At 45.5% G+C, this 27,804-nt stretch overlaps 1 protein-coding gene and 1 non-coding gene across 2 annotated transcripts in view; both read right to left on the bottom strand.

Moving 5' to 3' along the window:
* The window catches only part of PROM1 (prominin 1), a 91,639-nt gene that overhangs the window by 17,973 nt on the left and 45,862 nt on the right, over positions 1-27,804 (bottom strand). Inside the window, exons 6-14 of the mRNA XM_066384994.1 lie at positions 22,493-22,613; positions 19,570-19,633; positions 18,558-18,647; positions 14,600-14,817; positions 12,757-12,831; positions 9,283-9,346; positions 6,252-6,411; positions 3,481-3,633; positions 1,874-1,997 (exon numbers count right to left, since the gene is read on the bottom strand). Coding sequence (XP_066241091.1) covers positions 1,874-1,997; positions 3,481-3,633; positions 6,252-6,411; positions 9,283-9,346; positions 12,757-12,831; positions 14,600-14,817; positions 18,558-18,647; positions 19,570-19,633; positions 22,493-22,613 — 1,069 coding nt within the window. The remainder of the gene's footprint in view (positions 1-1,873; positions 1,998-3,480; positions 3,634-6,251; positions 6,412-9,282; positions 9,347-12,756; positions 12,832-14,599; positions 14,818-18,557; positions 18,648-19,569; positions 19,634-22,492; positions 22,614-27,804) is intronic.
* On the bottom strand, positions 5,705-5,808 carry LOC136407325 (U6 spliceosomal RNA). Its single transcript, XR_010751874.1, has one exon. It is a non-coding gene; the product is annotated as a U6 spliceosomal RNA (small nuclear RNA).

The following is a 27,804-nucleotide window of genomic DNA, read 5'->3' on the forward strand; positions in this document are numbered from 1 at the left end:
CCTACTTTTTAAGAATTCTTTTTTTTTTTTTTTTTTGCATTTTTCTGAAGCTGGAAACAGGGAGAGACAGTCAGACAGACTCCCGCATGCGCCCGACAGGGATCCACCCGGCACGCCCACCATGGGGCGACGCTCTGCCCACCAGGGGGCGATGCTCTGCCTATCCTGGGCGTCGCCATGTTGCGACCAGAGCCACTCTAGCGCCTGAGGCAGAGGCCAAGGAGCCATCCCCAGCGCCCGGGCCATCTTTGCTCCAATGGAGCCTTAGCTGCGGGAGGGGAAGAGAGTGACAGAGAGGAAGGCGCGGCGGAGGGGTGGAGAAGCAAATGGGCGCTTCTCCTGTGTGCCCTGGCCGGGAATTGAACCCGGGTCCTCCGCACGCTAGGCCGACGCTCTATCGCTGAGCCAACCGGCCAGGGCAAGAATTCTTTTTTTTAACGATTTAACACAGTATAGAAGATAACATCTGGTTTGATTTATTATTATTATTAATTATAAGGTCTACCGGAAAGTTCTGTCCGTTTCTATCACAAGTTTCGACATATAAGCACATGTTTATTTGGCGCATGTGTGCCTCTCTATTTTTATCACTTAATGTATACATACTGATGTAGCAAATTAAAACAAAGTTGATTCATGTTAGTCTTATGTGCAAAGCGATAATGTACCCATGGCTACTGATAAAGTTCATTTACGCCACTGTAATTTTTACGAATTTCAACAAGGAAGAAATGCTACAGAAGCATGTCTGTGGCATCCACCATATTTCCCAGACTTGGCACCCTCTGACTATCACTTGTTTTTGTCCTTACAAAATTTTTTGAAGGGCAAAAAATTCAAAAATGAAGAAGATATCAAACAAGCACTGGTTCAATTTTTCGCATCAAAAGATAAAACTTTTCAAAAATGGGATATACAAATTGCCCTCACGCTGGCAAGAAATCAATAATAATGGCAATTATATTATTTAATAAAGTTTATTGACGGTAAGAAAAATTTGTATTTTGTTTTATTCCAAAGAAGGACAGAACTTTCCGGTAGACCTTATATTTTTATCAATAGTCTCAGTGAAGATAATTTGATCAATTGATGCTCTTAATGTAATTTTCCTTAATCAAATAAATAACGAAAATACCATGACAAAACCTGTTACTTTCATAATTGTTCAGCTAATTTTATAACAGGTCTGAGGTGGAAGATGTCAACAATAAAACAGGAAAACAGAAAGATATTTTTAAAAAATCAGAATCTGGAGAAAAACATTAGAAAGACAAAGTTAGCAGACATGCAGAAAAACCAAAACTCCCTCTGAATGAAGGAAGCTGCACGTGGAAGCCCCCCCCCCCCCCAGTGAAGTGGTTGGTTTTGGAGCAGGAGAGTGCGGCGTGAGCTCACTACCCAACCGCCCATCAGACTTCCGCTAGGGGCAAACTCAGCCAGGAGGCACACCACTTATCATCCCTGCCACCTAAACGTTACGACCTCAACCCGTCTGTGTGGACAACTAGCGTCTGGGAAACTCTTCAAAGTGTCAGAGACTTCCTGGGGTCTGGGCAGAACCCAGGGACGTGCATTCCGGTATTTCCCCCCACATCTGAGAACTGCCGCTGAGAAAACGATTCTCCTCCCACAGTATTACCCTCCCCATTGATGCACAGGCCTTACTTCCTGCTGATTTCAGTTACAAAATGAAAAAAGAAAAAAACCCTACCATGTTTTTTTCTCTGGTACATAGAAGGCATCTCCACTGACTGAATAACAATCAGACTGCCCATCTGTTCGCGCAGCTCTTGAGGAAACCCACAGGAGCTGGGGAAATCCAGGTTCTGGTTCCTGTCCTCCCATAAGCGGCACCCCAAACCCCCACATTCACCTGAAACAGCTTCCTGCTTCGGTAAGGCTCGCAGACCAAACCGTCCATATTTCCACCGATGACAAAAGTCAGAACCACAATCATCATCAATATCCAACCGAAGAGGAAGCTGACTCCAACCCCACTGGAAAAAAACAGAAATAAAGTTAAGACTTCCACAAGGAATTATTTAATACCCAATATTACCTGCCGGCAGTGACTGACTCTATCTACCCAATCTAGAAGAGAAAGCCGTCGCCTCAGCTGTTTGCAGGTCTCACGGGTCAGCCTACCCAGGAGTGAAGACAGAAAGTGCTAAGCACGGTGGCCTCTCAGTCCTAGGCACCTGTGTACTTGGGGAACCCTTAGGGCGTGGTCTCTGGTGCACTTGTAGCCAGCACCGTGGTTCAGGTGTGGGCTCCGAGCCAGGTGAGGGAACCAAGGCTTTCTGCAGGGGACCCTGCGAGTGGGGAGAGTCTGAGGCAGGAGATGTGCTCTGGGGAGTCTGAAGGGGCCAAGGTGGCTCTGTATCCAGAGAGAGGGCACACGCACACGCGGGGTGAATGGCAGCTCCAGAGGCAGGTATGCGTGCACTGGAGAGCGGCTGCTGGGCCCAAGGAAGGGAGGCTACTGAGGGGCTTTCAGCACAGGAGAAACACAACCCAGTTTCTCTCTGGAGAATGCTCTCGGCAGAGCACGAAGGATAGGGTGGAGAGGAAACCTCTCCAATGGAACCATCTAGGTATCAGTGGTCCCCAACCCCCAGGCCGTGGACTGGTACTGGTCCGTGGGCCATTTGGTACTGGTCCGCAGAGACAGAACAAATAACTTACATTATTTCCGTTTTATTTATATTTAATTCTGAACGATGTTTTATTTTAAAAAATTGACCAGATTCCCTCTGTTATATCCGTCTAAGACTCACTCTTGACGCTTGTCTCGTAAGTTCGACAATTATATTTAAAAATACCACAGTTTTTACGCCGGTCGCATAATTTTATTTTGTGCGTTTATCCGTCCCACCTTAAAGGCCGGTCTGTGAAAATATTTTCTGACATTAAACCGGTCCGAGGCCCAAAAAAGGTTGGGGACCACTGATCTAGGTAATCATATAGAATAGGGTCTGACACCAGGCCAGTCTTTAACAAGTATCTGGTGAATGAGAGGATGGTTGGATGGATGGATAGATAGAGAAATGGAGAGATGGATGGAGAGATGGATGGATGGACGAATGGATGGAGGGAGGTAGGAAGGGATGGGTGCAGGAATGGCTGGTTGGCTGGCTGGCTGGCTGGATGGAGATAAATATAGGGGGAAACAATGGGAATAAAGCAAGCAAACTTGGAAACAACTTCCCTGATGGCTGCTTCAAATGGGAGCCCATCACAGGTAAACAGTGTATTTAAGCTTATCTATCGAAGTACAACTAATTTAGAATTTTCTTTTACTTTTTTTACTCTTGATGAAATTTCTCAAACTGACAAAAGTATAATCACACCAACACGCCACCGGAACCAAGTGCCCAGCCCAGAGGCCACCGGCTCTGTGCACCAGCGGTCACCTGCTCTCCTCCCCGAGTTCCCGCACCACCCCCACCCCCCACGGGGCCAGGACGAGCAAACACTCACGCCATGAGGAAGATGCCTCCGGTGTTGGAGACGCAGCCCCGTCGGGTGGGGGTGGCACGCCGGTCATAGCCGCACACGCCACACAGCAAGCCCAGGTAATAAAAAGTCACGATGAGAGTCAGCAAAAAGCAGACCACCAAGCTAACCAGCCACCTGGTAAAACAAGCACCGTGTTCTTATACATGAAGAGGGTGACACCGTCAGGACACAAAGGCGGTCACGCCAGGGCAGGAGCAGCTGAGCACTACTTGGCAATCAATTAGCAGATGCCTCCGGGAGTGTCCTGGAGGGAGATGTGAAAGGATGGATGCCTTCCCACTGCTAGTGCTCCAACCTGACCGGCAAGAAACCTGCATCTTTTTCTTGGTTTGGAAGCATTCTCACTCACGGTCACGGGATTATCGTTTCTTCCCTTCGCTTCACTCCTGGGGAGCAGGGTGCATGCGACCTCTCCAGGGCTATTGGTAACAATGAGCCTTAGGACTCTTATGTTCTTTCAAGGTTCCCAATGCTGTATGTGTTTATCAGGACGAAGACCAGGCCTGACCTGTGGTGGCGCAGTGGATACAGCATTGACCTGGAGTGCTGAGGTCACTGGTTCAAATCCCCAGGCTTGCCCGGTCCAGGCGCATACGAGAAGCAACTACTGTGAGTTGATACTTCCCGCTCCCACCTCCCCACTTTTCTTTCTCTCTCTCTCCTCTCTCTAAAATCAATAAATAAAATCTTGAGAAAAAAAAAAGAATGATGATGAGATGTAAACAGATCATGATTAGTCAACAGGTAAAGAAATACTGGGTTATTTTCTAAAGTATTTTGTTACTGCGGGGATATTTGGGTGGCGTTGTGTTCATTATGGAATCAGAAACAAATTTATGTGGGGAGTGCATCGAATATTTTGGAATTTTACAAGCATCCTAAACCAAATGCCTGCAGAATGCAAATCTCAATTTTGTAATGGTCCTTCCTGTGTGACATTTCAGGATAATGGATCTTCAATTAGGTCTTACTGGCATTCCTGGATCGTACAACGAGCACTTCCCGGCAGCTGACGGTAAAAATACTTCTCAACCTTTAAAATACTAACAAATAAAAAGAATTTACTTCTGAGATGAAAGCCTGCCACTAAAACTTTTCATTCGGTTGAGAGCAATCTCAATAATTATAATAATAGCCACCTTGCATCCAGTCTGTGGCACTTTGTTCCAGGTCCCAGGGACACATAATTCAATAAGTTATGAAAGCTGGCTTCAGGAATCTTTTACCGTGACTGCATCCCTCATCTGCTTAAATTTCTTTTAAAAATGAGCTGATGGTCTGTGGGCAGGGGTAGCTGATGTGTTGACAGATAACTGTGCCCTTCTTTCCATCTGTGAAACTCTAAGGAGATTGTAAGTTCACTGTGAAAGGCTGTCTTACGTTTGTCCTGATACCCAATGGGGGTGGCCTAGCGCCCTGGTAAGAAAACGGTCTGTTGATTACAGGGCAGTAATTAAGAGCCAAGTCAGGCGGGGGTTGAACATGCACCTCTGCCATGCTGGTGCTGCCTAAGTCAGCCACTTCCCTCCCTGAGCCTCGGTTTCCGATGAAACAAGGCTGTGACTGCAACACCACTCAGGGGTCCATGTGTATTATATGAGATGTCACACGTACAGCCTTTGGCGGGCATACTCTAACTGTTCCCTAAAGGCTACTGGTTATTACGATTTATCTTGTGCTCTTGCGTAATAAACAACCCGAACAGGCAGGTATGTGTCCGGAACGCCCTTGGGTTTGGAGTAGGGACAGCTCCAGTGGCAGGTCGTGGGGCTGAGCCTTTCTGAGAGGAGGGTCATCTTAACATCTCAGCTGGTTCTCTCAACACCTCCAGTCTCCAAGTCCTTCCCTCCCTAGCCCTCAGTCTGGAGTGTCCGCTGGCACCTCCCGGGGCCAAGCCCCACCACCAACGTTTTCTAATGGGGCACACAGCTGCTCCCCCGAGCTCTCTGAACAGTTGACTGGGTTCGGGGAAACTCTTTCTGTAAGCACCGACCTCTCCATATGTATTTTATGTGCCGATAATGGATAGAGTATTTCCCAAATGCCCTTGTCCTTCTTAATTACTTTTAAATTTTAAAATCCTGGTACATGCTTAGATAATTATAACTAAGATTCTAGAAGCCACTAATGACATCGAAATGGTAAACTATTAAAAATTTAACCCAAGAACTTCCAGTCTTCAAATTAAAATATGGAACGCCTCATGAATTTGCATGCCATCTCTAGTAGCGACTATGCTCATGTTCTTTGTATAATTTCAGTTTTAATATTTTTATTTCTGAAATATAATTACTTGAAAGGTTTTATGATCTGTGATTTTTTTTCAACTACAATCTACATTCAATATTATTCTGTATTAATATCAGATGTACAACATCATGGTAAGACAATCACGTTCTTTACAGAGTGGTCCCCCCCCCCCATGAAAAGATTAAGTATAAATTGATAGTTACAGAACAGTTGCAGAGATATGAATCACAGCATAGGGAAGGTAGTCAGTAATATTGTAATAATGTGTATGGGGCTGGTGGGTACTTGAATTTTAGTACATCTTCTGCCAAAGTGAACACTTCAACTTTTCTAACAAATGAAAACTAGGGTGAATACATCAGGTAATGGCCTCTTTGTACAACTTGCTCTTAGAAGATTACTCTGGTTATAATGTCAAGTTTCTACCGCGTTCTTTAGCGAGGTTCACCGTCCTAGTTCACCAGCTCAAAGGAGGCGCTCACCTGTATGAGTCATACTCTTCCAACATGGGTAACATCTGGTGGGTGTACGTTTCGTACTCATCAATGTGATTCAAGAAAGGTGACAGTTTATCCTGAAGAGGAATCTGTTTGTTTATATTTTCAATACCTGAACCAATGGAATTCATGGTACTTTTGACAGCTGAAAACGAAAATACCTCTGTTACGCATTTTCAAATTTAAAGGAAAACAGAAACTTTCTTCTGGGGACCAAATTGAAAAATGTGAACCCCTTTTTCTTTTTCCCGTGTTATGTACGCACTTGGAACAGGCAAAGGTTCTGTATTGAGCGTGAAGGTGGCCAAGACCATCAAAAAGCAATTACTTAACAAAACAGCAAGCTAGGAGCGCAGACTTTGATGATACGGTGTTGAAAGCAAGCCAGGGTTTTCTGCCACTTGCTTAGAAAAAGGGTGGGCAGGTCAGGTATTTAAAATGCACTGTGTACCTACCCTGGGCCACTTTTTATCAGGGTTAACTCATGTAGTCCACTGAGGTGTCTTACTCCCTTCTAATAGCACTGACCTTGAGGCTCACAGAGGGTAAATATTTGTCCATACATTCTTTTTCAGAAAGCATTGGAAATGGATTTATCTATCTCTGAAGCTTCTGTTAAGTGATTTCAAAAAAAAAATAATTTAATAATATAATAATTCCCCCAGCTGAGAAGTGGCCTTCAGGAGCACACTAATTCTCCAGGACTGTTTTGTTTTTTTTTAAACAAGTAACGCCAGGTGGTATTCTTGGTAAATGTTTGCGTGGCTCGTACAAATGGAGACTTGTTAAAACACAATGTGTTTCTCACAGGAAAAGAAAAAGCAACAGTATTTCCAGAGTTCAAACAGTTCTCATTAATGTTCATCCCAATGTTTCGGAGAGGAGGTAAGTTCTAGCTCTCTGGAAAGTGTCTGTCCATCTCGACAGGTCCTGGCATCAAAGCTACCTGGGGTGTGGGTATCACCCGGTGGGACACTCGCACGTGGTCCGAAGTTGGCTTCCTGACACGGACAGACTGAGCCCATACGCGTCAGTTAAAAGTCCTGATCCTGAAATTTCTCTGCAGCAGCCAAAAGAAGATTAATGAACAGTTCTCACAATGCAATCCTGGGTCTCCTGGTGAATTCTGGGTAGATGGGAGCATGGTCCCAAATGGAGCTACATAAAAATGGTGGGAACCTTTTCAAAGTGTGCTGTTCACAAAGATAAGAAATCTTGATGGACTGTAGGAGAGGAGTGTCACCGCACATGGCTCAATGACTCCTCCCAATGGCTTGTGTGCCAAGAGCGCCCCACCCGGGATCCTTGATGAGGGGACTCCAGGGGCCTCTTTTTACCCTCTGGGATTTCTGGGAGTGGAGAGAGGTGGTCAGTAGACTCCCTCTCTCCTCCGCACAGTTCCCTGCACTCAGAATGGGGCCCTTCTGCTTCTCCAGCCGACCTGCCCTCACACAGCGCACCTGCCCCGCCTGGTGAGTTTCGGTGACTGTACCGGCTGGTGCCCTCTCTTAGCAAAACTTTCTTCACGCCTCAGAAGTTGCTTCCTCCAGGAAGCCTTCCAACTCCCTTGCCCCACCTTGGATCCTTTGCATGTGCCTCGCCACTTACTGGAGTGTGATAAGTGGCACCTGTACACATGACCAGCCAAAGGGGAGCAGGACCATGTCTTACTCATCTCCTATCCCAGAGCCCTGCAGAACTGGGCACACAGGAGGTGCTTAAAATGCATGCAAGACAGAACCAGGTGATCAAAACCATGGACGCTAAGGGTTTCTATTTGTTCTGGGAGAACATGAAAATAAGCAATAACTATATATTCCGGCTGCTGGAGCGACCATCGCCCAGACCTGGGAAAACTCTGGCTTGTGTTTGGGCCAGGACGGTGCGTGCCCCGGGTCTCACTGGTGCTTCCACACACTTAGCTCTGCTACATTTACAGGGGAGGGCTGCGTGGATTGGCAGAAGAGGTCCAGGGGAGGAGACAGAGAAAGTAAACAGAGGTTAGTAAGCAGGTAGCTGACGGACGGACGGACAGCAGGGGTTCGCTTTCAGACACTGGCATAGGACAGTGTGAACTTCGTCTTCACCATCTCAATGTGCTGAAGTGGAATCTTAAATGGAACAAAAGGGACCCCCCAGGACATCCAAAGCACTATGTAGTGGAAACCGCCCCCCTTTTTTTACTAAAAGTCTTTATGGTCTGAAAAAATACCTTTTGAAGAAAAAAAATAATCAAGTACCCCTTAACACAGTATTTCAAACTACTCAGTCAATAGCTAAGAAGAAGCACTTAGAAAATGAGTTTTCAGAAAAGAGAAGAGTCTTACACAGCCTCAGAGCTCTCTTAGCAAATAACCCAGGTTTAACCCCATTTCTGCACCCAGAACTGTCTAAACCACATTGTTTTCTCTGCACATTCATCCTAAACACTGTAACCTAAGCACAACACGGGTCAATCATTTAAGACCGGGAGAACTTGCTCAACGTCAGCCTGTCTTTCCAAAGTTGTGAGCAACCTTAAGAGCCTACAATATCATTATGTCATTATCGGAGGACAAAAGAACGTCATCCTAAAAGACAAAGTCAATCCTTACACATAGTATTTCCAAAAAAAATTTTTTAAAAAGTCAATTTTCAGTTCTTTTGGGAAATGTTATAATCTACAGGTTTCTCCCCAGTGAAAACAGTCAGAACGCGACCTTCCAAACTTTGGCTGTGGTCAGCTATTACAGCTCACAGTGAGGGTTTGTCCGCACAGGGTGGCCCTCAACCAGGCAGCTTCCTGCCAGCTGGGTGACGTCAATCCGTGGTCAGCAGGAGGATTATTATCTTTTAAATCTACATCACTTGTGAAGATGGCACCATTGAAAAGCTCTGATATTTGTTCAGTTTTCTATGTTTTAGTGAGAATGTTTTTTAAGAGGATAGAAGAAGAATAAAATTCCTCATCCATTTCTTTGCACTGACCATCCAAAATAAGGAGAGATATAAAATCATTTCCAACTGTGACTCTCACCTGGTACAAGGTCCATGGTTTGGTTTTGCACCCTGTCAGGAATATCATTGATGGTTTTATAGCCCTAAAAACAAAACGGCGAAAAGTAAACTGATGTGCATGTTAGATAGAATAGCAGTTAACCAGTCCTAATTTAGTATAGGGTAGAGAAGCAAAATTTAACATTTACCTTAAGGCAGAAATGATCATTACATGGTCATTAAAAGTCTTTAAAAAATATCCCTTTAGAAGAGATTTCCTGTAAATTGTATCTATTGAAGATCATATTGGAAGTTTTTAATTTTTAACTTCGAATACTTGTGAAAAGTTTACGTACACCTAGCTCATACCAGGATTTCTCAAATGGAGCACTTCTGTCCCCTAAAGAGACCTTTGGCAATGACTAGAGATAGTCTGGTGATCAAAGCTGTGGGGATGCCACCAGCATGGTCAGGGCCAGAGTCCATAGGTGACTGAAGAGCCCGCATTGCGCAGGACAGCCACCGTGAGGAGGGGTCCCGTCCACCTTGTCAGCAGCGCTGAGGCCAAGGAGCCCTGATCCACGCAATGCACCGTGAGCAGTTATAAATTCAGGCCGAACTCCTATATAAGATTTTCTGAAAACACAATCTTCTTTTTCCTAAGCAATCACAAAATAAAACTGGAGATCCAGTCTCACAGAAAACAGTAATGTCCTAAAATGCCACTTACGGAGAATACAAACCACAGCGAGGCTAAAGCAAACCCAGAGATGGCCAAGCCAAGCTAGCTCGCTTTGGGGCTAAACCCAGGACAGGAAAACGCCACTATTTTCAAGTCACTCCACTAAACATCCAACCTTTCCTCTGGAAGGGGTCTCACTGATGCTTTTGTATGCCAGCTGCTGCATTTAGCCATCGGCTTGGGAACACTGCGGTGACTGTGACCTGTTCTGACCTGAATGTCTGTATGTCTGTGTCCCTCCGAAATGCAAATGTGAAACCCTAACCCCCAAGGCAATGGGATTACCATAGGAGGTGGGGCCGTTTTGAGGTGATTAGGTCACAAGGGTGGGGCGCTCATGAATGGGATTAGTGCCCTTATAAAGGAGACCCCAGAGGGCTCTCTCCAGCCATCTGAGGAAGAGCATGCGAACAGGGCACCATGAAGAAACGCCGCCTGCAACCTGGGAGGGTCCCCTGGAGCCCGAGCCTGCGGGCGCCCTGACCTCAGACTTCTTGCCCCAGGACTTTGAGAAATGAATTTCTTTTGTTTATAAGCCACCCATCCTTTGATATTCCTTTATAGCAGTCCCATCCAAGTCACAAACTCTAAGACTTAAGGTGCCAGCCGGTGCCATGTTAGCCTAGCAACATCCAGGACGTGAAAAGAACATCCTGACTTCCGTTTCCCCGGATGACTGGGCTGCCCAGCCCACCGGAGTGCGTGCTGGTTCTCTGTCCGCCTGGCCCCTCCACATTTATCTGGGTCTGGGCTGGTGGAGGTTCCCCGTCACAAGAGGTTTTATGGCCGGAAGGAGCCTTACAGATCTCGTAATTCAATTCCTTTATTTAACAAACCAAGTGACACCAGAGTCAAAAGACCAAGAGTTGTAATGACTTGCTTAAGGGCATGTGTACTTTGTTTACATGTAGATGAGTTTAATAGGTATTTGATGGTATTTTTGTACCCATGCTAAAAGATGTAGAGTCGAGATTGGAACTGTCCTCTCTCTTTTCCCACAGGCCAGGGCACTCCTGCTGGGTCATAACCCACACGCAAGCATTTCCTGTGTTCCAGTGGTGGGATTCAGCCGGTTCGCACCAGTCCGGCAGAACCGATACATAATTTTTTGTTGAGTTCGGTGAACCACTTGTTAAAATAGCACTTGTAATTAGGGTTCCCTCTAATGTGGGCAGCTTGGCAGCCGTCCAATGTGGAAATCACAAATGTACATCTTATTCTTTTTTTTTTTTTTTTTTTTTGAAGCTGGAAACAGGGAGAGACAGCCAGACAGACTCCTGTATGCGCCCGACCGGGATCCACCCAGCACGCCCACCAAGGGCGACGCTATGCCCACCAGGGGGCGATGCTGTGCCCCTCCGGGGCGTCGCTCTGTTGCGACCAGAGCCACTCTAGCGCCTGGGGCATAGGCCAAGGAGCCATCCCCAGCGCCCGGGCTATCTTTGCTCCAATGGAGTCTCGGCTGCGGGAGGGGAAGAGAGAGACAGAGAGGAAGGAGAGGGGGAGGGGTGGAGAAGCAGATGGGCGTTCTCCTGTGTGCCCTGGCCAGGAATTGAACCCGGGACTTCTGCACGCTAGGCCGATGCTCTACCACTGAGCCAACCGGCCAGGGCTTTTTACTCTTTTTTAACGTTCATCTGCACAACAGCGTTTTCCAAGTGCCCGTGGTCATGTTCATTCTGTCCACAGGTGAAAAAAGTTTGATGGGCCTATGCTTGTAATGTTTATTTATTCATTTCATAAAACTCATTATAGCTTTGAAAAGGAACTATATTTTAATTCCTTCACGTTTGTTACCTCAGTAAACAAACATATAACATAAAGAGAAAAAGTGCCAAACCACCAGAGGGTGACAGGCTGTCACTGGACATAAAAAACATTTGTGTTTTTGTCAGGTATTATTTAATAGTTTTTCATTAATATTTCAAAACTCTTTCTTATAACATACTCTAGTTTTGTGTACCTCTTTTATTGTTCTTATTTAAGTATTAAATGCATGAAATAATAAACTACCTTCCAGTATATTAGTTTTTTATACTGACAATGGTCACTGAGGCAGAGAGCCGATGGTTCAAGTATTGGAGTCCCACCGCTGCTGCGCACTCAGCGCTGGGCCAATAAACAGAGCAGCTGGCAGGCTGCCAGGGGAACCGGGGCCAGGGGGCCCCCTGTCTTTTTTAGGGCCGCCAGCCCAGCGGGGCAACCCAGACACTGACGCACCACTCACGGTCGGGAGGGACTTCACGGAGAGAACTTGCAATGTGATAGGGGTGTATTCAAGAGGGTTTCGACTTGGTCAAGACGCCCAAAAAGGCCCCCTTCAGAAGCGAAACATAAAACTAAAAGCAGCTGGCGCTCGGCAGCCTGGCCGGCTTAGCCAAGGAGCGGAGGAGAAGCCGGTGCGCGGCGGAGCGACAACCCGCGCAAGCGACGCGGGGAGACGCGGCACCCACGTGGCTGACCCGTGGATGGACGGGAGAGCTGGTATCAGAGTCTGCGTGGGGTCCAGCAGGTCACCCACCTAACTGTGAGCCCCGGGAAGGCGAGATCACGTGTTTCTGTTTATCCCTGTAGTCCCAGCACGGTGCTTTGCCCATCAGAGACGCTCATTAAAAACCACTTTGAACAAAATTACCTAGAAGAGTGATCACCTTCTTGGCAACCCCACTCCAGAATTCCACCGGTTTTTTGTTTTTGTCTTTGCTGTTATCTATCTCCTTATGTATTAGTCTGCTCTTTAAAAAAACTACGTTATATTTCCCAAAAACATACCTCTTGGACCAGGCTGGACAAATCTACTTGAAGAACATTATTAACATTTTCAATTTCTTTATCCAAAGAAGGGAGCTGAAATGTGTGAAACAAAACAGAAGGCAAGGTGGTTATCCGCAAAAACATCTGTCTTCTTATATCCGAACCCCCAAGACCTCTATATTATAGGATATGGCCTAAATTTCTTTTGAACAGTCGAGTATTGTTTGGGGAAAACACATTTAGCTCAGAATGGTCTGTATTAAGCACTGATTTTGGAGGTTTGGAGGTCTCCTGCCGCCGTCAGGGAAAGATGAGGGAAACTAAACACATCGAATAGGTGAGACCTCCCTCACAGTTTCAGGTATTGAATATTATTGACTCTAGTTGTAAACAGCCATTTTATAAATACATTTAAAAGTTATACAGTCCATGATTATATTGGTACATGGACTGGAATAAATTTTCCATTTTATATTACACGTGGACTTAAACTGTTCTGTCTCTTACTGATACTGGGAACAATTATCACTGGCCTCCTGACAGGAGGGACCGAGGAGGGCCCAACATCACCTCTGTGCACACTTTAAATCTAATCACAAGGGAACATCAGGCAAACACACATCAAAGGTCATTCTACATAATGAGTGGCCTGCAGTCTTCAAAATAAATGCAATGTGGGAAGAAAGAGACAGACTTAGGAACCGTTCCGGATCGAAGACACGAAGGAGACATGGAAGCAAAGCCCGGGTGCGGTCCTGGACGGGACCTCAGACTGGGACGAGAGAAAAAAAGTGGAAAGGGCATTTTTGGAAAAAATGGCAACAACTGAATATAAATTGTGGTTTGGATGGTAGTACTGGGTCAACATTATATGTCCTAACTTTGATCATTGGTATAATGGCTATGTAAAGTGGGGAAATTTTAGGGGTAACAGGGAATGTTGTCTGCCACATTATCTCCAAACAACCGAGAAAAGAACAAACTGCATATTATTCTATGCATGTCTATGACACTGCGAATAGATGGGAGATACAGAGATGGAGGAACAGATACAATGAGGTGACCGAGGAAATGGAGAAAATGTTGACAATTGGTGGGTCTGGGTAAACGGTGTAGACAGGGGTTCCTTGGACCATTCTCGCAGATTTCCTGCATGTTTTAAAAGCACACTAGAATAAAATGTTACCCCAGGAAGATTCGACCTCAATTTAAATGTAAGTGTACATCCTGGACTCTAAAAGACTGTTTGTTGATGACAAAGTGATTGTAGGCAGACAGGCAGACACAGGTGTCAGATGTGAGGTGTTTGCGTAAAACTAATGGTGAAATGTGAAAGCAAGAAAAATATAGCTAAGGTAGAATACTGTTTTATATAAATGCAGTGCGTATATATGTCACTATTTCGATAAGTAAAAAACTTAAGTAGACATGATTATTTTATCTGTATCTCAGAACTTTATATATTTCAGTTGCTCCAAATGCTGCTTCTTTTTTTTTTTTTCTAATCTACCCTTTGAGAACATAAGACATCACTTTATATTTAGGCATATGTGGACAATAGCCCCGGTGCATCATTTCAAAATATATTTTAACTTTGAAAGGTCTACACAAATGCATTCTGCTTCCTTTTTATTATAAAGTTGAATTTATTGTGATGTTTCACCAAATCAATCACAGATGGCTCTCAAGGGGGGGTCTTCCTATTATTCCTCCCCCTGCTGCGGCCATTCAAACGTGGCGACCAGCTGACCGGGAAGGCTGACAGAGAACCCGGACCAACATGCACCTGAGAGGGGCGCCCACGCTCAGCCCCGCCCAGCTGCCCAAAGACACCGCCTGCTCGCAAGGCCGCCCTCCTCACCTGACTCAGGTTGGTGTTGTCATCCAGCTGGTTCAGATTGTTTCTGATGCTGTTGCAGGTGGGGTGCCCTGGTGGCGCAGAGCACGTGGGGTCACTGAGCGACTGCTCCAGGCTCTCTTGAACGTCCTGCAGGCCGGTGCTGAGCTGCGCGCTCCATGCTTTCAGCTTCTGCAGGTCTGTGTTCACGTTCACCAGGGCTTCTCTGGTCTCTTTGATTACTGGGGGGAACACAGTCCGCCTCAGCACAGGGGCACCCACCAGGCTGGCACTGGCCAAATCCCTTCTCGTCTCCAGAAGTCCCCTAAAGGAACTTGACATGAACCTGTACACGCCACGGGAAGGCCACCAGCAGAGCCTGCTGCGCGGGGCAGTGTGAGCGGGAACACGGGGACGCTGCTGGCCTCCTGCGCCGGCCGCTGTCGCTCAGCTTTCCCACTCGGGGAACGGGACGGGGATGACGGGGTGTGGGTTCCCTGGGCCACTCTGACGCACAGCCCCAGGGAGAGGTGTCACGGCCATAGCGCCCCCCGCCCCGCAAGCATCGCCAGCCCAGACAAGCGAGCATCTCCACTACCGGGCAGTGTGAATCCCACTAAAAACTGACCACACCGGACCTAGTTTAGCTATGGACATGCAAAGGGAGCACGGTTTTGGATTCAGGAGGGTCTAGGCGCGGATCTGAGCTGCCCTGCCTCCTGTGTGACCGAAAGCCGATTCCTGAATGTTCTTGGGCCATTGCCACATCTGCAAGCGGTGACCCCGCCACCATGCTCGCTGTGAAACGGAGGGACTGGAACAATTGGACGGGACCTCCCGATGGCAGTGAGCCCATCCCCTTCATCCCGGGAGCCCCGCAGCCTGAAACACATTCTTATACGGGGAAATCCCTAACAGCCGTGTGCTGCCCCGATGTCTCCAGGGCACGGAGCTCCACGATCGTGACCAGGTAGGCAGCAAGTTACAGCTCTTCCCTACGGCGACTTCCGGCCACAGCAGGAAATGACGGGGATTTAAGTCCCAGGGCATTGCTTTCTCCTGAGCCGGGGAGTCCAACAGGCTTACAAAATGAATGGCAGAGCCAGTTTGGGTGTTGCTAGGAAAAGCGTGAAAGCCCTTAAAAACTCATTTCCCCCACTTTCCTGGGCAGCTACATAAACCTGGGTGCAACAACAACAACAACACACACACACACACACACACACACACTTTAATGCTGTAACATCAAACGTAGTGTGAGGTCTCATCTCCCGGTTCTGCTACGACCGTGTGACACCACCCCAGCAAACTCCTTCACCACTCGGGACCTCGGTTTTCTCATCTGTACGTTAGAAAGCTGGTTGGGTCATCTCCCGGTTGGAAAGAGCAGAAACATGCAAACTTATTTGTGCAAATCCTGTTTGAGCTGCACATCAGGATCTGTAAAGGAAATGTCCTATGAGCTGGTAAAACATTAAGTGAAATGGAGAATCTGAAGTCTCTCTTCACTGAATTCTAGAGAGCCTGTGGTTCTAGACTGTGTCCTAGCGGGTTTGCTCTCAGGAGATGGCGCTGCCCATTCAATCTGGGTGGTACCACAGCACCTAGCTGTGACGAGACCTGGGGAGGCTTTCAGGGCTGGGCTATACGACCACCGGTCCCAGACTCTATTGCCTCGTCTGAACAGAAAATCTTAAGAGTCTGCTTCAAACAATCTTCTCTCTTGGGTCTTACTCCAGTTGCCTGGTAACAATACTTGAGACTAGAAGGGTCACTCTGGGCCTCCTTTTCCCGTCTCTGCCAGTTAACCTCCCAGAATGATCAGCAAAGGATGGAGCTGGTGCCTGTTCTTATTAGAGGCTCAGCACATAAATATCTGCCATAGCAAAACAAGAAACAAAGAACACAGTTGCAACCAGACACACACAACAGAGAGCAAGAGAGCACAGCAACACACGTGTCCCAGCACACACCACGCGCCACAGGTTTTCATGTTGTCTGGTTGACCTCACGTGTTCACTTTTCCACTTTGACTTCAAGAGAAGTTATTTTAAGGCAAGAAACAAACAACAGCAACAACAAATGGTGGATGATAACCTAAGTCGGTGGCCCAGAGAACATGGTGTCCAGTTGGGCACTGTCTACAGACATTCTGGGTTATGGGTACTATTCTGTCAGGTCCCAAGGACTGAGAGTATGAATATACATGTATTTCCCAAGGGCTTCAAAGCCTTTTATGTCTATAAAATACCCAGTGGGTTATAGCTCTGGGAGTCATTCCAGACCTGCCAAGAGCACACGCAGCCTGGATCTGACGTCAGTGAAGAGAGACTTCATAGTCTCCATTTCAGCTAGTTAACATTTTACCAGTTCGTATGACATTTCCTTTACAGATCCTGACGTGCAGTTCAAATAGGATTTGCACAAATAAATTTGCATGTTTCTGCTCTTTCCAAAGCCTATTAAACACTTATGCCTGCAAAAAATTTTTAGCAAAAACATTGCCAAAGTATTTTATTAAGCACATTTAAAATTTTTTAAACTTATTTCTTGATTTGAGAGAGAGATCGATTTGTGGTTCCACTTAGCTATGCATTTATTGGTTGATTCCTGTATGTGCCCTGACTGGGATCAAACCCTCCACCTGACCAACTGAGCTACCACTCGAGGCTAAACTTTTACTTATTTAGCCTAATTTTTTAAAAAAGTATAACTTTAATACTGATACATGAGGCACTGAAGAGACAAATTAATGTGTTTTAATTGCCTTTCATCCAAAGAGAATTATAATTCAAACGTTAAAACTTGGGCAAACCGTGGTGCCAGCCACATGGCATCATTCAGCTACTATTGCCCAGCCTTGACCTTCCCATAGTTTTGGAGCTGGAAGAGACCCTGACAGACCGATACTCCAAACACAGTGACTCACGAAGGACGCGGGGCACAGGAATGCCAGCAGCCTCCCGTGGCCACACCAGTCCTGACTCCACACTCCTAACTCTCCCTCCAGAACACACTGGGCTATCTCGCTGTGGATGCACAGAAGTACCTGCATCCTCACGCTCACCTTCCTGAATGAACCCAGATGCCGTCTAGGATGGTCCAGGCAGCACGGGCTTTAGAGTCAGACCGGGGTCTGAGTCCTATGTAGTTCCTCCCCTCTTCCCACTCCCGCTCTCTGCAGTGATGGTGGATCCAACGACAGTGTCTCTGGGCCTTACTGTCTTGAGTGGATAAAATACAGGTGACCACCACGCCCCACATAGTCATGAGCACTGACTAATATAACGCCAGGGAAGCACCTGGTACATAGCACAGACATTTTCTCAACATCCGAAAAGGCCTGGGAGGTGTATTTTATTTTTCAATTGCAATTGAATATGCAGTTTATTAAGATCAGTATATCTGCTAACTTGTACCATCAAGTGTGATGACTTTGAATAAATTATATGTACTTTTATTTTACAGAACTTGTCCTTTTGGAGAAAAAGGAAAGAGTAATTAATAGACTCCAAAGCCTAAAATTCTGTAGGCTACTCATCTTCTAGGGCAGAAGTCAACAAGCCTTCTCTGTGAAGGGCCAGGCAGCAAATACTTCCCTTTACAGGCCACAGGGTCCCTGCAGCAACCAATTCCGCCATCGTGGTTTGAGATCAGCCGTAGCTGATGCCTACACAGATGGGCACGCCTATGTCCCCATAACTTTTATCAATCAAAATGGGGGGCCGGACCCCTATCCAATTCCGCCACTATTATTCCAAATGACTTGTAGACCGTCAGTATGAGAACTTTGACACAAGCTTAAAAAAAAATACTATTGCGACACAATGTGCCTTTGCTCAGCCTGTTCGCCAGGGTGCAGACTGTGGCTGTCGCCCCGGCCAACGCTAAGGGGAATCCGGAAAGGGGAACCGAACCTGGGAAGCCTGAGACTTCCAGATAGAACATTCTCTCGGCCGTTTCTGTCTGTCACAGCACTTACCTTCTGCCATGGCCTTGATCTCATCAAGAACGGGGATCACTTTAGGTCTCAGCTGCTCGTGAATTCCGTCTCCTAGCAATGACTTAATGTCTAGATTCAAAGAGGCACAGGGAGTGTGAGGGTGGTGGCATGTAGTTCCTTCCCTCCACCCCACGCACGCACTCTGCAATGTAGAATGTCTGCGGGAAGATCACCTTTAGTCTCTCCCGCTGTGAAACCCTGCTCTTGTCTTCGACCCTGTTTGGGTATTGACTCTTGTGTGGAGGCGTCTTTATACTCTTCAAAGTCCCCATAGCAGCTGTGCCCAGTGAGAAACCAGCCATCAGAGATGCAGTGTTTGATTGTACCGGGGGCACGGTGCTCATGACCTCGAGCCATGACAGTTTCTGGCTCTGACCGCCCCAGCTAGACCAGGGTCTCTCAGCTGTGGCACTGTCCACATTAGGGGCTGGATAATGATCTGCTGTACAGGCTGTTCTGTGCAGTGTGGAAATTTTGGTGCCGGGAGTCCTGCCCTCACCTAGCTGGGACAACCAATAATGTCCCTGGATCTTGCCAAATGGCACCCAGAGGGCAGAACAGCCCCTGGTTGAGAACCTGGAGCTAGACTGCGTGAGCGACCTGCAGGCACGCAGGGACAAGCACAGCCTGCCCTTGACTTCTGAAGCCCACTGGCTCCTCCAGGGCCTATGTCCATCCTTGACAATGAACCTCACAGAGAGCCCTCTGCTCCCTCCCATGGGATGTGCAGAACAAGTGCTGTGACAACAAGACAGCAAAAGCATTCTTCTAGTAAATGCCACGTCCCCGTCCTGGGGTAACGCAGTTACTCTGGGGAAGCACATTTCTGTTTTGTCCCGCCTGTCACCCAGACACTGTAGATACGGCATGATTCACCTGTCACTCCACGTTTTATGGTAGGTGGCCATCACGTCTTCCAGCCAAAACAAACAGACAAAAAAAAAAAAAAAAGAAAGAAAAGAAATTCGAGGCAACCTGAAGTCTTACTCACCGTCCAGATCCAAGAAGGCCCTTTCCTTCGTGGTGTTGTACTGGCCCAGGATGTACTCAATTTGCTAAAACGAAAGAAAATCACTTAAAACCTTTTCTTCTGAGGTCCAAAGCCACACTAAAAAGAGATCTACCACACAAAAATTATCCCGAACCAGAACAAGAAAGCAGGTTCTTAGAGGTGTTTGCTTTCTCGGACACCCAGACTTCCTAACAATGCTCCAAGGTGTCCTGACTTTAAGAAACGTGATCTGTTATTTCTCAGGACTCAGCGCATTGGCTCTGTGGGTGGTCTGGTCGGGCGGGTGGGCGGAGACACATGGAGCCCCCTCTCTACCTGGCCTCTCCTCTTCCAAGCGCCCAGCCCGGGTGCACTCACACTGAGGTCCTGGCCAGAGGAGGCAGGACTGGAGGCCACAGGGCCTCGGAAAGCTTAAGCTCAACACCAGCTCAAGGTCATGTCTGCTGAGGTCTTATGGCCAAAGCAAGTCACAGAGACAGCCCGGACTCGAGGGGTTGTAGGCAGGCCCATCTCTGGAAGGGAGGAGCTAGAAAGAAGTTGAGGCCGGCTGTCACCCGTGCCTGTGGGACCCTTCAGTGTAGTGGCTGTCCCTGGACTGGTGTCTGCAGGAGCTGTGTTCTCTTCAGTCCTCCTGTCTCAGTGAAATAACTGTTGCCAATCTTCTCAGTGAAAATGTGCATTATTATTTAAATTTTCATGTCTCTAATGACTGGAGTAAGGATAAATGTCTTATTATGTTGGGGGCCAGTTATTTTTCCTTTGTAAAATGACAATTAACATTCTCTGCCTTATTTTTTTTTTATAGATTTCTTAAAAGCTCTTCATATATTTTAGAGTAGGTAAGTCCCCCCACCAAAAAAAAAGTCATAACAATTTATTATCCTTCCAATTTTACGAAAAGTGATCCCAAAGTTCCCCAGCCATGATGGCTATGGATTTAATTTTGCCAACATTTTAGGGAAAAGGTTTCATTTTAGAGTCTTTAGTGCAGGGGTCCCCAAACGTTTTACACAGGGGGGCCAGTTCACTGTCCCTCAGACCATTGGAGGGCCAGACTATAAAAAAACTATGAACAAATCCCTATGCACACTGCACATATCTTATTTTAAAGTAAAAAAACAAAACAGTAACAAATACAATATTTAAAGTAAAAAACAAGTAAATTTAAATCAATAAACTGACCGGTATTTCAATGGGAACTACGGGCCTGCTTTTGGCTAATGAGATGGTCAATGTCCGGTTCCATATTTGTCACTGCTAGATGTAACAAGTGATGTGACGTGCTTCCGGAGCCGTGAGGCATGCATCCCACGTCACTGGAAGTAGTACTATATGTGAGCGATGCCATGCTTTGCATCTCTCACTGACCACCAATGAAAGAGGTACGCCTTCCGGAAGTGCGGCGGGGGCCGGATAAATGGCCTCAGGGGGCTGCATGTGGCCCGCGGGCTGTAGTTTGGGGACCCCTGCTTTAGCGTGGCCAGTAAAATACTGTATTATAACGTTTTATTCACAGACTGGGAAAATGAAACACTTCGCTTCTGTGTTGCTGTAAAACAATGGACAAAATTAGCTTCTCTAATCTTAATGTTAAAAAGAATCCCTGCATTCTTCGTTGTTTTCGTTCCAACCACATGTAAAAAAAATTGTTATTTATTTACTGATTTGAGAAAGAGAAAAAGAGGAACATCGGACTGTTGTCCCACTTAGTTGTGCACTGAGTGGTTCCTTCCTGTGTGTGTCCCGACCAGGGATCAAACTCGCAACCTTGGTGATCGGGACAACAGTCTAACCAACTGAGCGACCCAGCCAGAGCCTCCAACCACATTTTTTAAAAATTAATCCAATATTGTTAATGTTAGTATCTTTTAGACTGTCATGAGCTGGGAAGAGCACATCCTGTCCTGTGTGCGGAGACCCATGGATTCTGACGGGCTCCTGTTACTAGATCCAATAGGGAGACATTCTTCTCCACAGGCCGGTCCCCAAGAGTTCAGCACAAACGCTGGGGCTGCTTTCTGCTCAGACAGAAACAACGTTCTGAAGAAGCAAGACATCAACACAGAAAAAAGGTGCCTTCAGACCACCATGTTCCCGGCCCTGAGACAATGTGTATGTCCGTCCACTCCCCAATCGATGGAGATGTTAGCAAACGGATGCTTATGAAGTAGAAGGGTTTCATTACAAAGGGAACTGCGTGCAAACAATGAAGAGTTAACAATATTGCAAAATAAGTAAATAAATAATAATGGCATCCAAAAGTATCTTTCTTTTTTTTTTTTTTTAACAGAGACAGAGAGTCAGAGAGAGGGATAGATAGGGACAGACAGACAGGAACAGAGAGAGATGAGAAGCATCAATCATCAGTTTTTTGTTGTGATACCTTAGTTGCTCATTGATTGCTTTCTCATATGTGCCTTGACCATGGAGCTACAGCAGACCGAGTAAGCCCTTGCTCAAGCCAGTGACCTTGGGTCTAAGCTGCTGAGCTTTGCTCATACCAGATGAGCCCGCGCTCAAGCTGGCAACCTCAGGGTCTCGAACCTGGGTCCTCTGCATCCCAGTCCGATGCTCTGTCCACTGCGCCACCACCTGGTCAGGCGGTATCTTTCTTTTTTAAAGATGTCATGAGACGCTTAAAAAAGGTTAAATGCTTTTATAGATAATATATACTATAATATTACATTATACCTTAATAAAATAAAATAGCACCAGTTTTGAAATCATGCTTTTGTCCTCTTTTAGAAATCACTTGCTGGGCCTTTATTTCTTTATCTACAAAATTAAAAGGTAACACCTGTCCACACTGATTCACTGGGCTTCTAGAAGGTCCAAATACAGACAAGAACCCCAAGAGTCCCAAGCGCAAAGCATCGCGGGATACACAGACTGGAGTTTTTACCGATGGGGTTTTGTTCAGGAGCGTCCTCAGGTCTTTGAAATTGCTGTCTGCCAGCTTCCGGGTCTTTTCCAGCTGGATCCTGACGTAGTGGTTCGCCACGAACCCGTAGATGATGCCCACACTGCACAGAGGAAGCGGAGCGGTTACCATGTGGCCGCGGGGGACCGGCCGGGTGTGGGCGGGTCTGCCCACCGGAAGAAGCGGGGCTTCTGGACAGAGCCCCCGGAGGAGGGCAGGGCCTTGCTCCCCACCCGGCCCCCTCCACTGCTACAGCGTATGGACCAAGATCCCATAAGCCACCCCTCCACCCGCGTGTGGGCGCAGAACAGGGCCCCATCTGCGCAGAGAAGACACACAGCCGCGTTAGATACACTGTTCTGTTAAATACCGAATCTTATCGATGGAGCAATGTTCTAGATACGCTGCGAAGGAGAGAGTAGTTGACAAAGGTTACAAGGCACTCCTGCTCAGGTACACACCCTCCCGGGCAGTACACACAACACGCTCCCCCCCCACACACACCTCTGCACCCCCAAAGGAGGCTATTAAGAAAACTACCAAAATGCGAAGACTGGACTGGGCTTCCTAAGTTGTGGTTTCTCTACCTGCCTTTGTTGGTTTCCGTATCGTCCAGGTTGAAAAGAAACATGAGTCACTTTACCATTAAAATCCTGTATGAAAACCTGCAAACAATGATGTACAGGCCATACCATCCATCTGCACAAAATCGTGCAAAACAAGGCTGCCAAAAGTCAGTGGTTAGATTTGGGGAGGGGCAGATAATGATTAATTGGTGTAATCACTTCATAGACACTCGTGAATATCTATTTATGACGAGGACACTTTTCATCATGGAAAAAATACTTTAATAAAGACTTTCAAATACACTACAAGGAGTTCTACATGGAAATTTAAAAAAAAAATTTTTTCAAGCCAAAAAATGTCTACATTTAATCATTTTGAGGGCTTTCAATGTTGACGAGTTACTAACAATCTCCTGATTTACTTGACCAATCGGTTTGTTTTTATGTCAAAGCCTTACAAGAGCAATTGTCAACTGGTGTGCCTCAAGGATTTTTAAAACATGCAATACCTGACTCTCTTCCTTAGTCAAATAAAAAAATGACAACACTCAATGCAACAATAGCCACCCAGTGTGACTGAATCAAAAGTATACCTATTTTTTGGTGTGCCGCAGAATTTTATTCATTAGTTTGTGTCCCGTGAGATGAAAAAGGTTTAAAACCACTGCCTTAGAACATCAAAATGTTACATTTAAAAATGCTAACGACCAAGGCTTTGTTGGATTTAGCCACTAGGTGGCAGTAAGGAATTACATAAACTCAAACCACAGACTATTTTATTGATACCTACAAAAGTCATTAACAAAATTACAACCATTCGAAATAGAAGGTATGAATAAAACAGAATTAGAACAAAGTTCTCATAGAACAAATTTTTGCAAATAATAGCCAAATATGAGGGGGGGATTCTGATGCTGAATATTTATACCTTGCTTCTGAACCAAAAGCAATGTCTTCAGTTTTACGCCTTCATACATTTACAGGTAGGGTGGCCACATGTCCATTTTTGCAACAAAAGTCCAGTGTTCCTAGGAACCTTCCCAGACTTGGATAAATGGAGATAATCATTCACCCCACTTATAGTCATCAGTCATTCCAAGGAGCCTTAGTGCATTGCTGGTCTCACTTAAAACATTTCTCATTAGCAATACTACATAGGAGCATTCGACTTCCCAAACCAATCCAAAGATGTCTGTAACACACAATATTGACGAGTGTTTCTTATATTTAATGAGTTTTAGTGGAACGTGAACTAGAGTATAAACACAAGGTTTTGCCATGATTGCCCGGAACATACCCTATGTGAGCTTAGAGAGTCTCTCTCCTGCTGGGAGCTTCAGCTGGTATCACACAATTGACAACTAGATAAGTGTTTCTCCAGCTACAGAGCAGAAGGGTCCTGGATGTCCTCAAGTTTCTTAAGATTTTCTTTTTTAAGTTTGAATTCATGCTAATAACAATCTTTTAAAAAATAAATATTAAACATATACTGTGCCATTTGGAATGACCACTTTATAATCTATTTTTGTCAGTCTTAAGTCTGCATTGGTATTCATGAGGCAGACTTTATACCATAACAATAACAGTTAGTGAGGCACTCATGCCAACTAAAGCCAAATGACCCAAAATAATGACTTTGAAGCAATGTGTACAGAAGGAAAAAAAGTGAGTCGTAACAATGTACTTGGAGCTTTAATTATCATGACAAGTCAAGATCAGCACCTGAATACACCTGCCCACGACAAGGTTTCATAGTGGGGGCCCTTGCTGTCTCCCCCCAGCATATCCACTATTTGTCATTCATCATGTTCCAGACCCACTGTGTTATATGAGCAGTCAAAGTGAACTTGGGAAACCAACAGCTTAGTCCAAGTGCTCTTGACCTTCCCTGACAGCCCCTCCTCCCACCCGCATGGAAGCTCATCATCTTGAACTCACAGAACGCACTCCTTAGATTCTGATGGGCTAGTTCTCACTTCATACTCCATTTTGTCTTTATTTCTACCTGTGTTTAGTTTCTCTACAAAGATGGAAACTGCTTCCTCGTCAATTTGGAATACCACGGGGTCTCTTAACCATGGTGGTGCTCAGGGAAGGTGGTTTTAAAGACCGAGCTTTGCTTCACTAGGTCTGTTTAGAAGATTAGCTAAATGTTTGGAGTGTCTAAGTCAGAAACTGTCCGTTTCTTACTGAACACATGCCTTTACTCACAATCAATAGCATGAACTGCAATATGACACTCAATTTCAGGGAAACATCAAAAAAGATCCACATGTCTGCTGATCAATTATGGATCCAATTAAAACAAAAAACATTGATCATATTTAAAAACTGGACAGAACAGAATTCTGGAATAGAGTTCAGCAGCTGTCAAAGCTGATTTTCAGACCCATACCACATTTTAAATTTTATGTTTAAATTAAGCATGGAAAATTCAAATGTCTACATGGGCTGGCAGGAAGCATGAAGGTCAAAGAGCATGGCATCGACCTATGGGAGCTGGAGGTCAACAGTGGGGGTGGGTAGCTCTCTGCAGTTCGAGGGCCTGCTCCCAAGATAGCAGACCAGCATTGGCAAATCTTCACCAAACCTGAACATCTGCATTCTTATGTAAAATCTCTCATTTTTAAATACTAGCAATTAATCAAAGAAAAAAAACCTTTTAAGTACCAAGAAAACCAACTGGTCCCCATTTGCAATCTCTAATTTGAAACTTCTATTTAAACACAAAAGCTATGTACTTTTTTTACAGAGACAGAGAGAGAGTCAGAGAGAGGGATAGATAGGGACAGACAGACAGGAATGGAGAGAGATGAGAAGCATTAATCATTAGGTTTTCATTGCGCGTTGCAACACCTTAGTTGTTCATAGATTACTTTCTCATATGTGCCTTGACCAGGGGCCTTCAGCAGACTGAGTAACCCCTTGCTCAAGCCAGCAACCTTGGGTCCAAGCTGCTGAGCTTTGCTCAAACCAGATGAGCCCATGCTCAAGCTGGCGACCTCGGGGTCTCGAACCTAGGTCCTCTGCATCCCAGTCGGACGCTCTATCCACTGCGCCACCACCAGGTCAGGCCTATGTACTTTTTTATGCAGTACAACAAAATCTCTTGAAATTTTTAGCAGGCACCAGGAATTTTAATTTTCAAGGTATATTAGCATTACATCTTCTGTATTTTATTATGGGGAGACCAATTTCCTCACATATACACTTAGAAGTAAATACTTAAAGCTTTTAAAGAATAAGGCTAAACCTTTAAAATTTGTAGCAATTTTTTACCATATTCCTACAATGCAAGCCGAATAAGTATATACTTCCAGTCTGTAACCGATTTCTTATGTTTTAAAGAAAAATTTTCATTTAAAAAAAAATTTTAAAACTAGCCTTTTCATCCATCTTAATAAAAGTCTTGTGATTTTCAGGCATGCTAATGCAATTTCTTTTCTTGTGGCCTCCAAGCCAGGAACTGACAATCTTGATGAAAAATGAACTTTGAAAAACAGCCATCTTCTTGAAAATGACCGAGATTCGATTTTCAGCACGTTGATTGGCAAATGCTGACATACTCTACTCAGAAACCTAGGAATCTACTGGAGAAATAAAGGCGTGGTTGTTCTTTTTTGTTGGTTATAACCTTTTTTTTTTTGTAATTCTGAAAAATGCAGTGATGACAAGTGTGAAGGAGAGAAAGAAGAGGAAACTTGGCTCTTTTCCGGAGTAAGACACATCTGCTTAAACAGTCTACAGTGAGAGGTGGGAATTCCATTCCCACTGACGGTCAGACAGAGCTACGTAAACACACGTCGACACCTGTGGAATTCTAACGCGCACAGCGGCCCTCGGACAAGCTCCGAGAGAGAACGTGAGCTCATAGGTTCCGCGTGTACTAGGGGGTCTTTCTCAACACCGATGCCTTCCCCAACTGGAAAAATAAAATTTTAAAAAACTTTTTTTAATAAAAAGGGTGGATGAAAAATTAGAGTACCCGAGACTAATTTAGAAACCAACCTCATCTTGAATTTGTTAACACTTCCTACAGAGACACAAGATAGAACGGAGCCTGAGGCAAGGCAAGTGGACGGCCATGTCCGGGGCTTCTGAATGTGAAAGACATCGTATGTGAAGATTATCAACAGGATCTGAGCTCCGCTGAGCCCGCTGCAGGCCAGGGGCTAGGTTCCTGCGTCCTCGTGCTGTGTACGTCCATCCTCTCTAACCTTCTCATGCTGCGGACATACATACACTGCTCACGAAAATCAGGGGGTATTTCATTGCTTCGCATGCATTTTGAAATACCCCCTATTTTTGTGAGCAGGATACTTCCTTCTCTTTTCCATGTAATCACCACACAGAAAACTGAACTGTGTCTACCCCAGTTTTTGTTCTCATCTGGGATAACTGTCATTACTCGTAAATAGTCCACAGCTACTATTCAACTCATGATGCAGAAGAGACTTGCAAACGCACAGGGGATTTAAACGGCAGACGTCAGAAGAGCTATTGTCAATTTAAAAATTCAAGGCAAAGGAGTTAGTTTAAACTTCTAGTTTGAATTTAAATTAAACAAAACAATCTCAAATACTACTTTTCTTAAGACCTAGTTATAACTCATATATGGTAAATTCAATATATTATGTGAAATAAATTATCTTTAAATGTCACTTAGCCCCAAATTCGTCACTTAGCCTCAAATAATTGATCAACTTTGGTATGATTATATTGATATTT

This window comes from Saccopteryx leptura, chromosome 5 (genome assembly GCF_036850995.1).
Source record: "Saccopteryx leptura isolate mSacLep1 chromosome 5, mSacLep1_pri_phased_curated, whole genome shotgun sequence".
NCBI classification, from domain to species: Eukaryota; Metazoa; Chordata; class Mammalia; order Chiroptera; family Emballonuridae; genus Saccopteryx; species Saccopteryx leptura.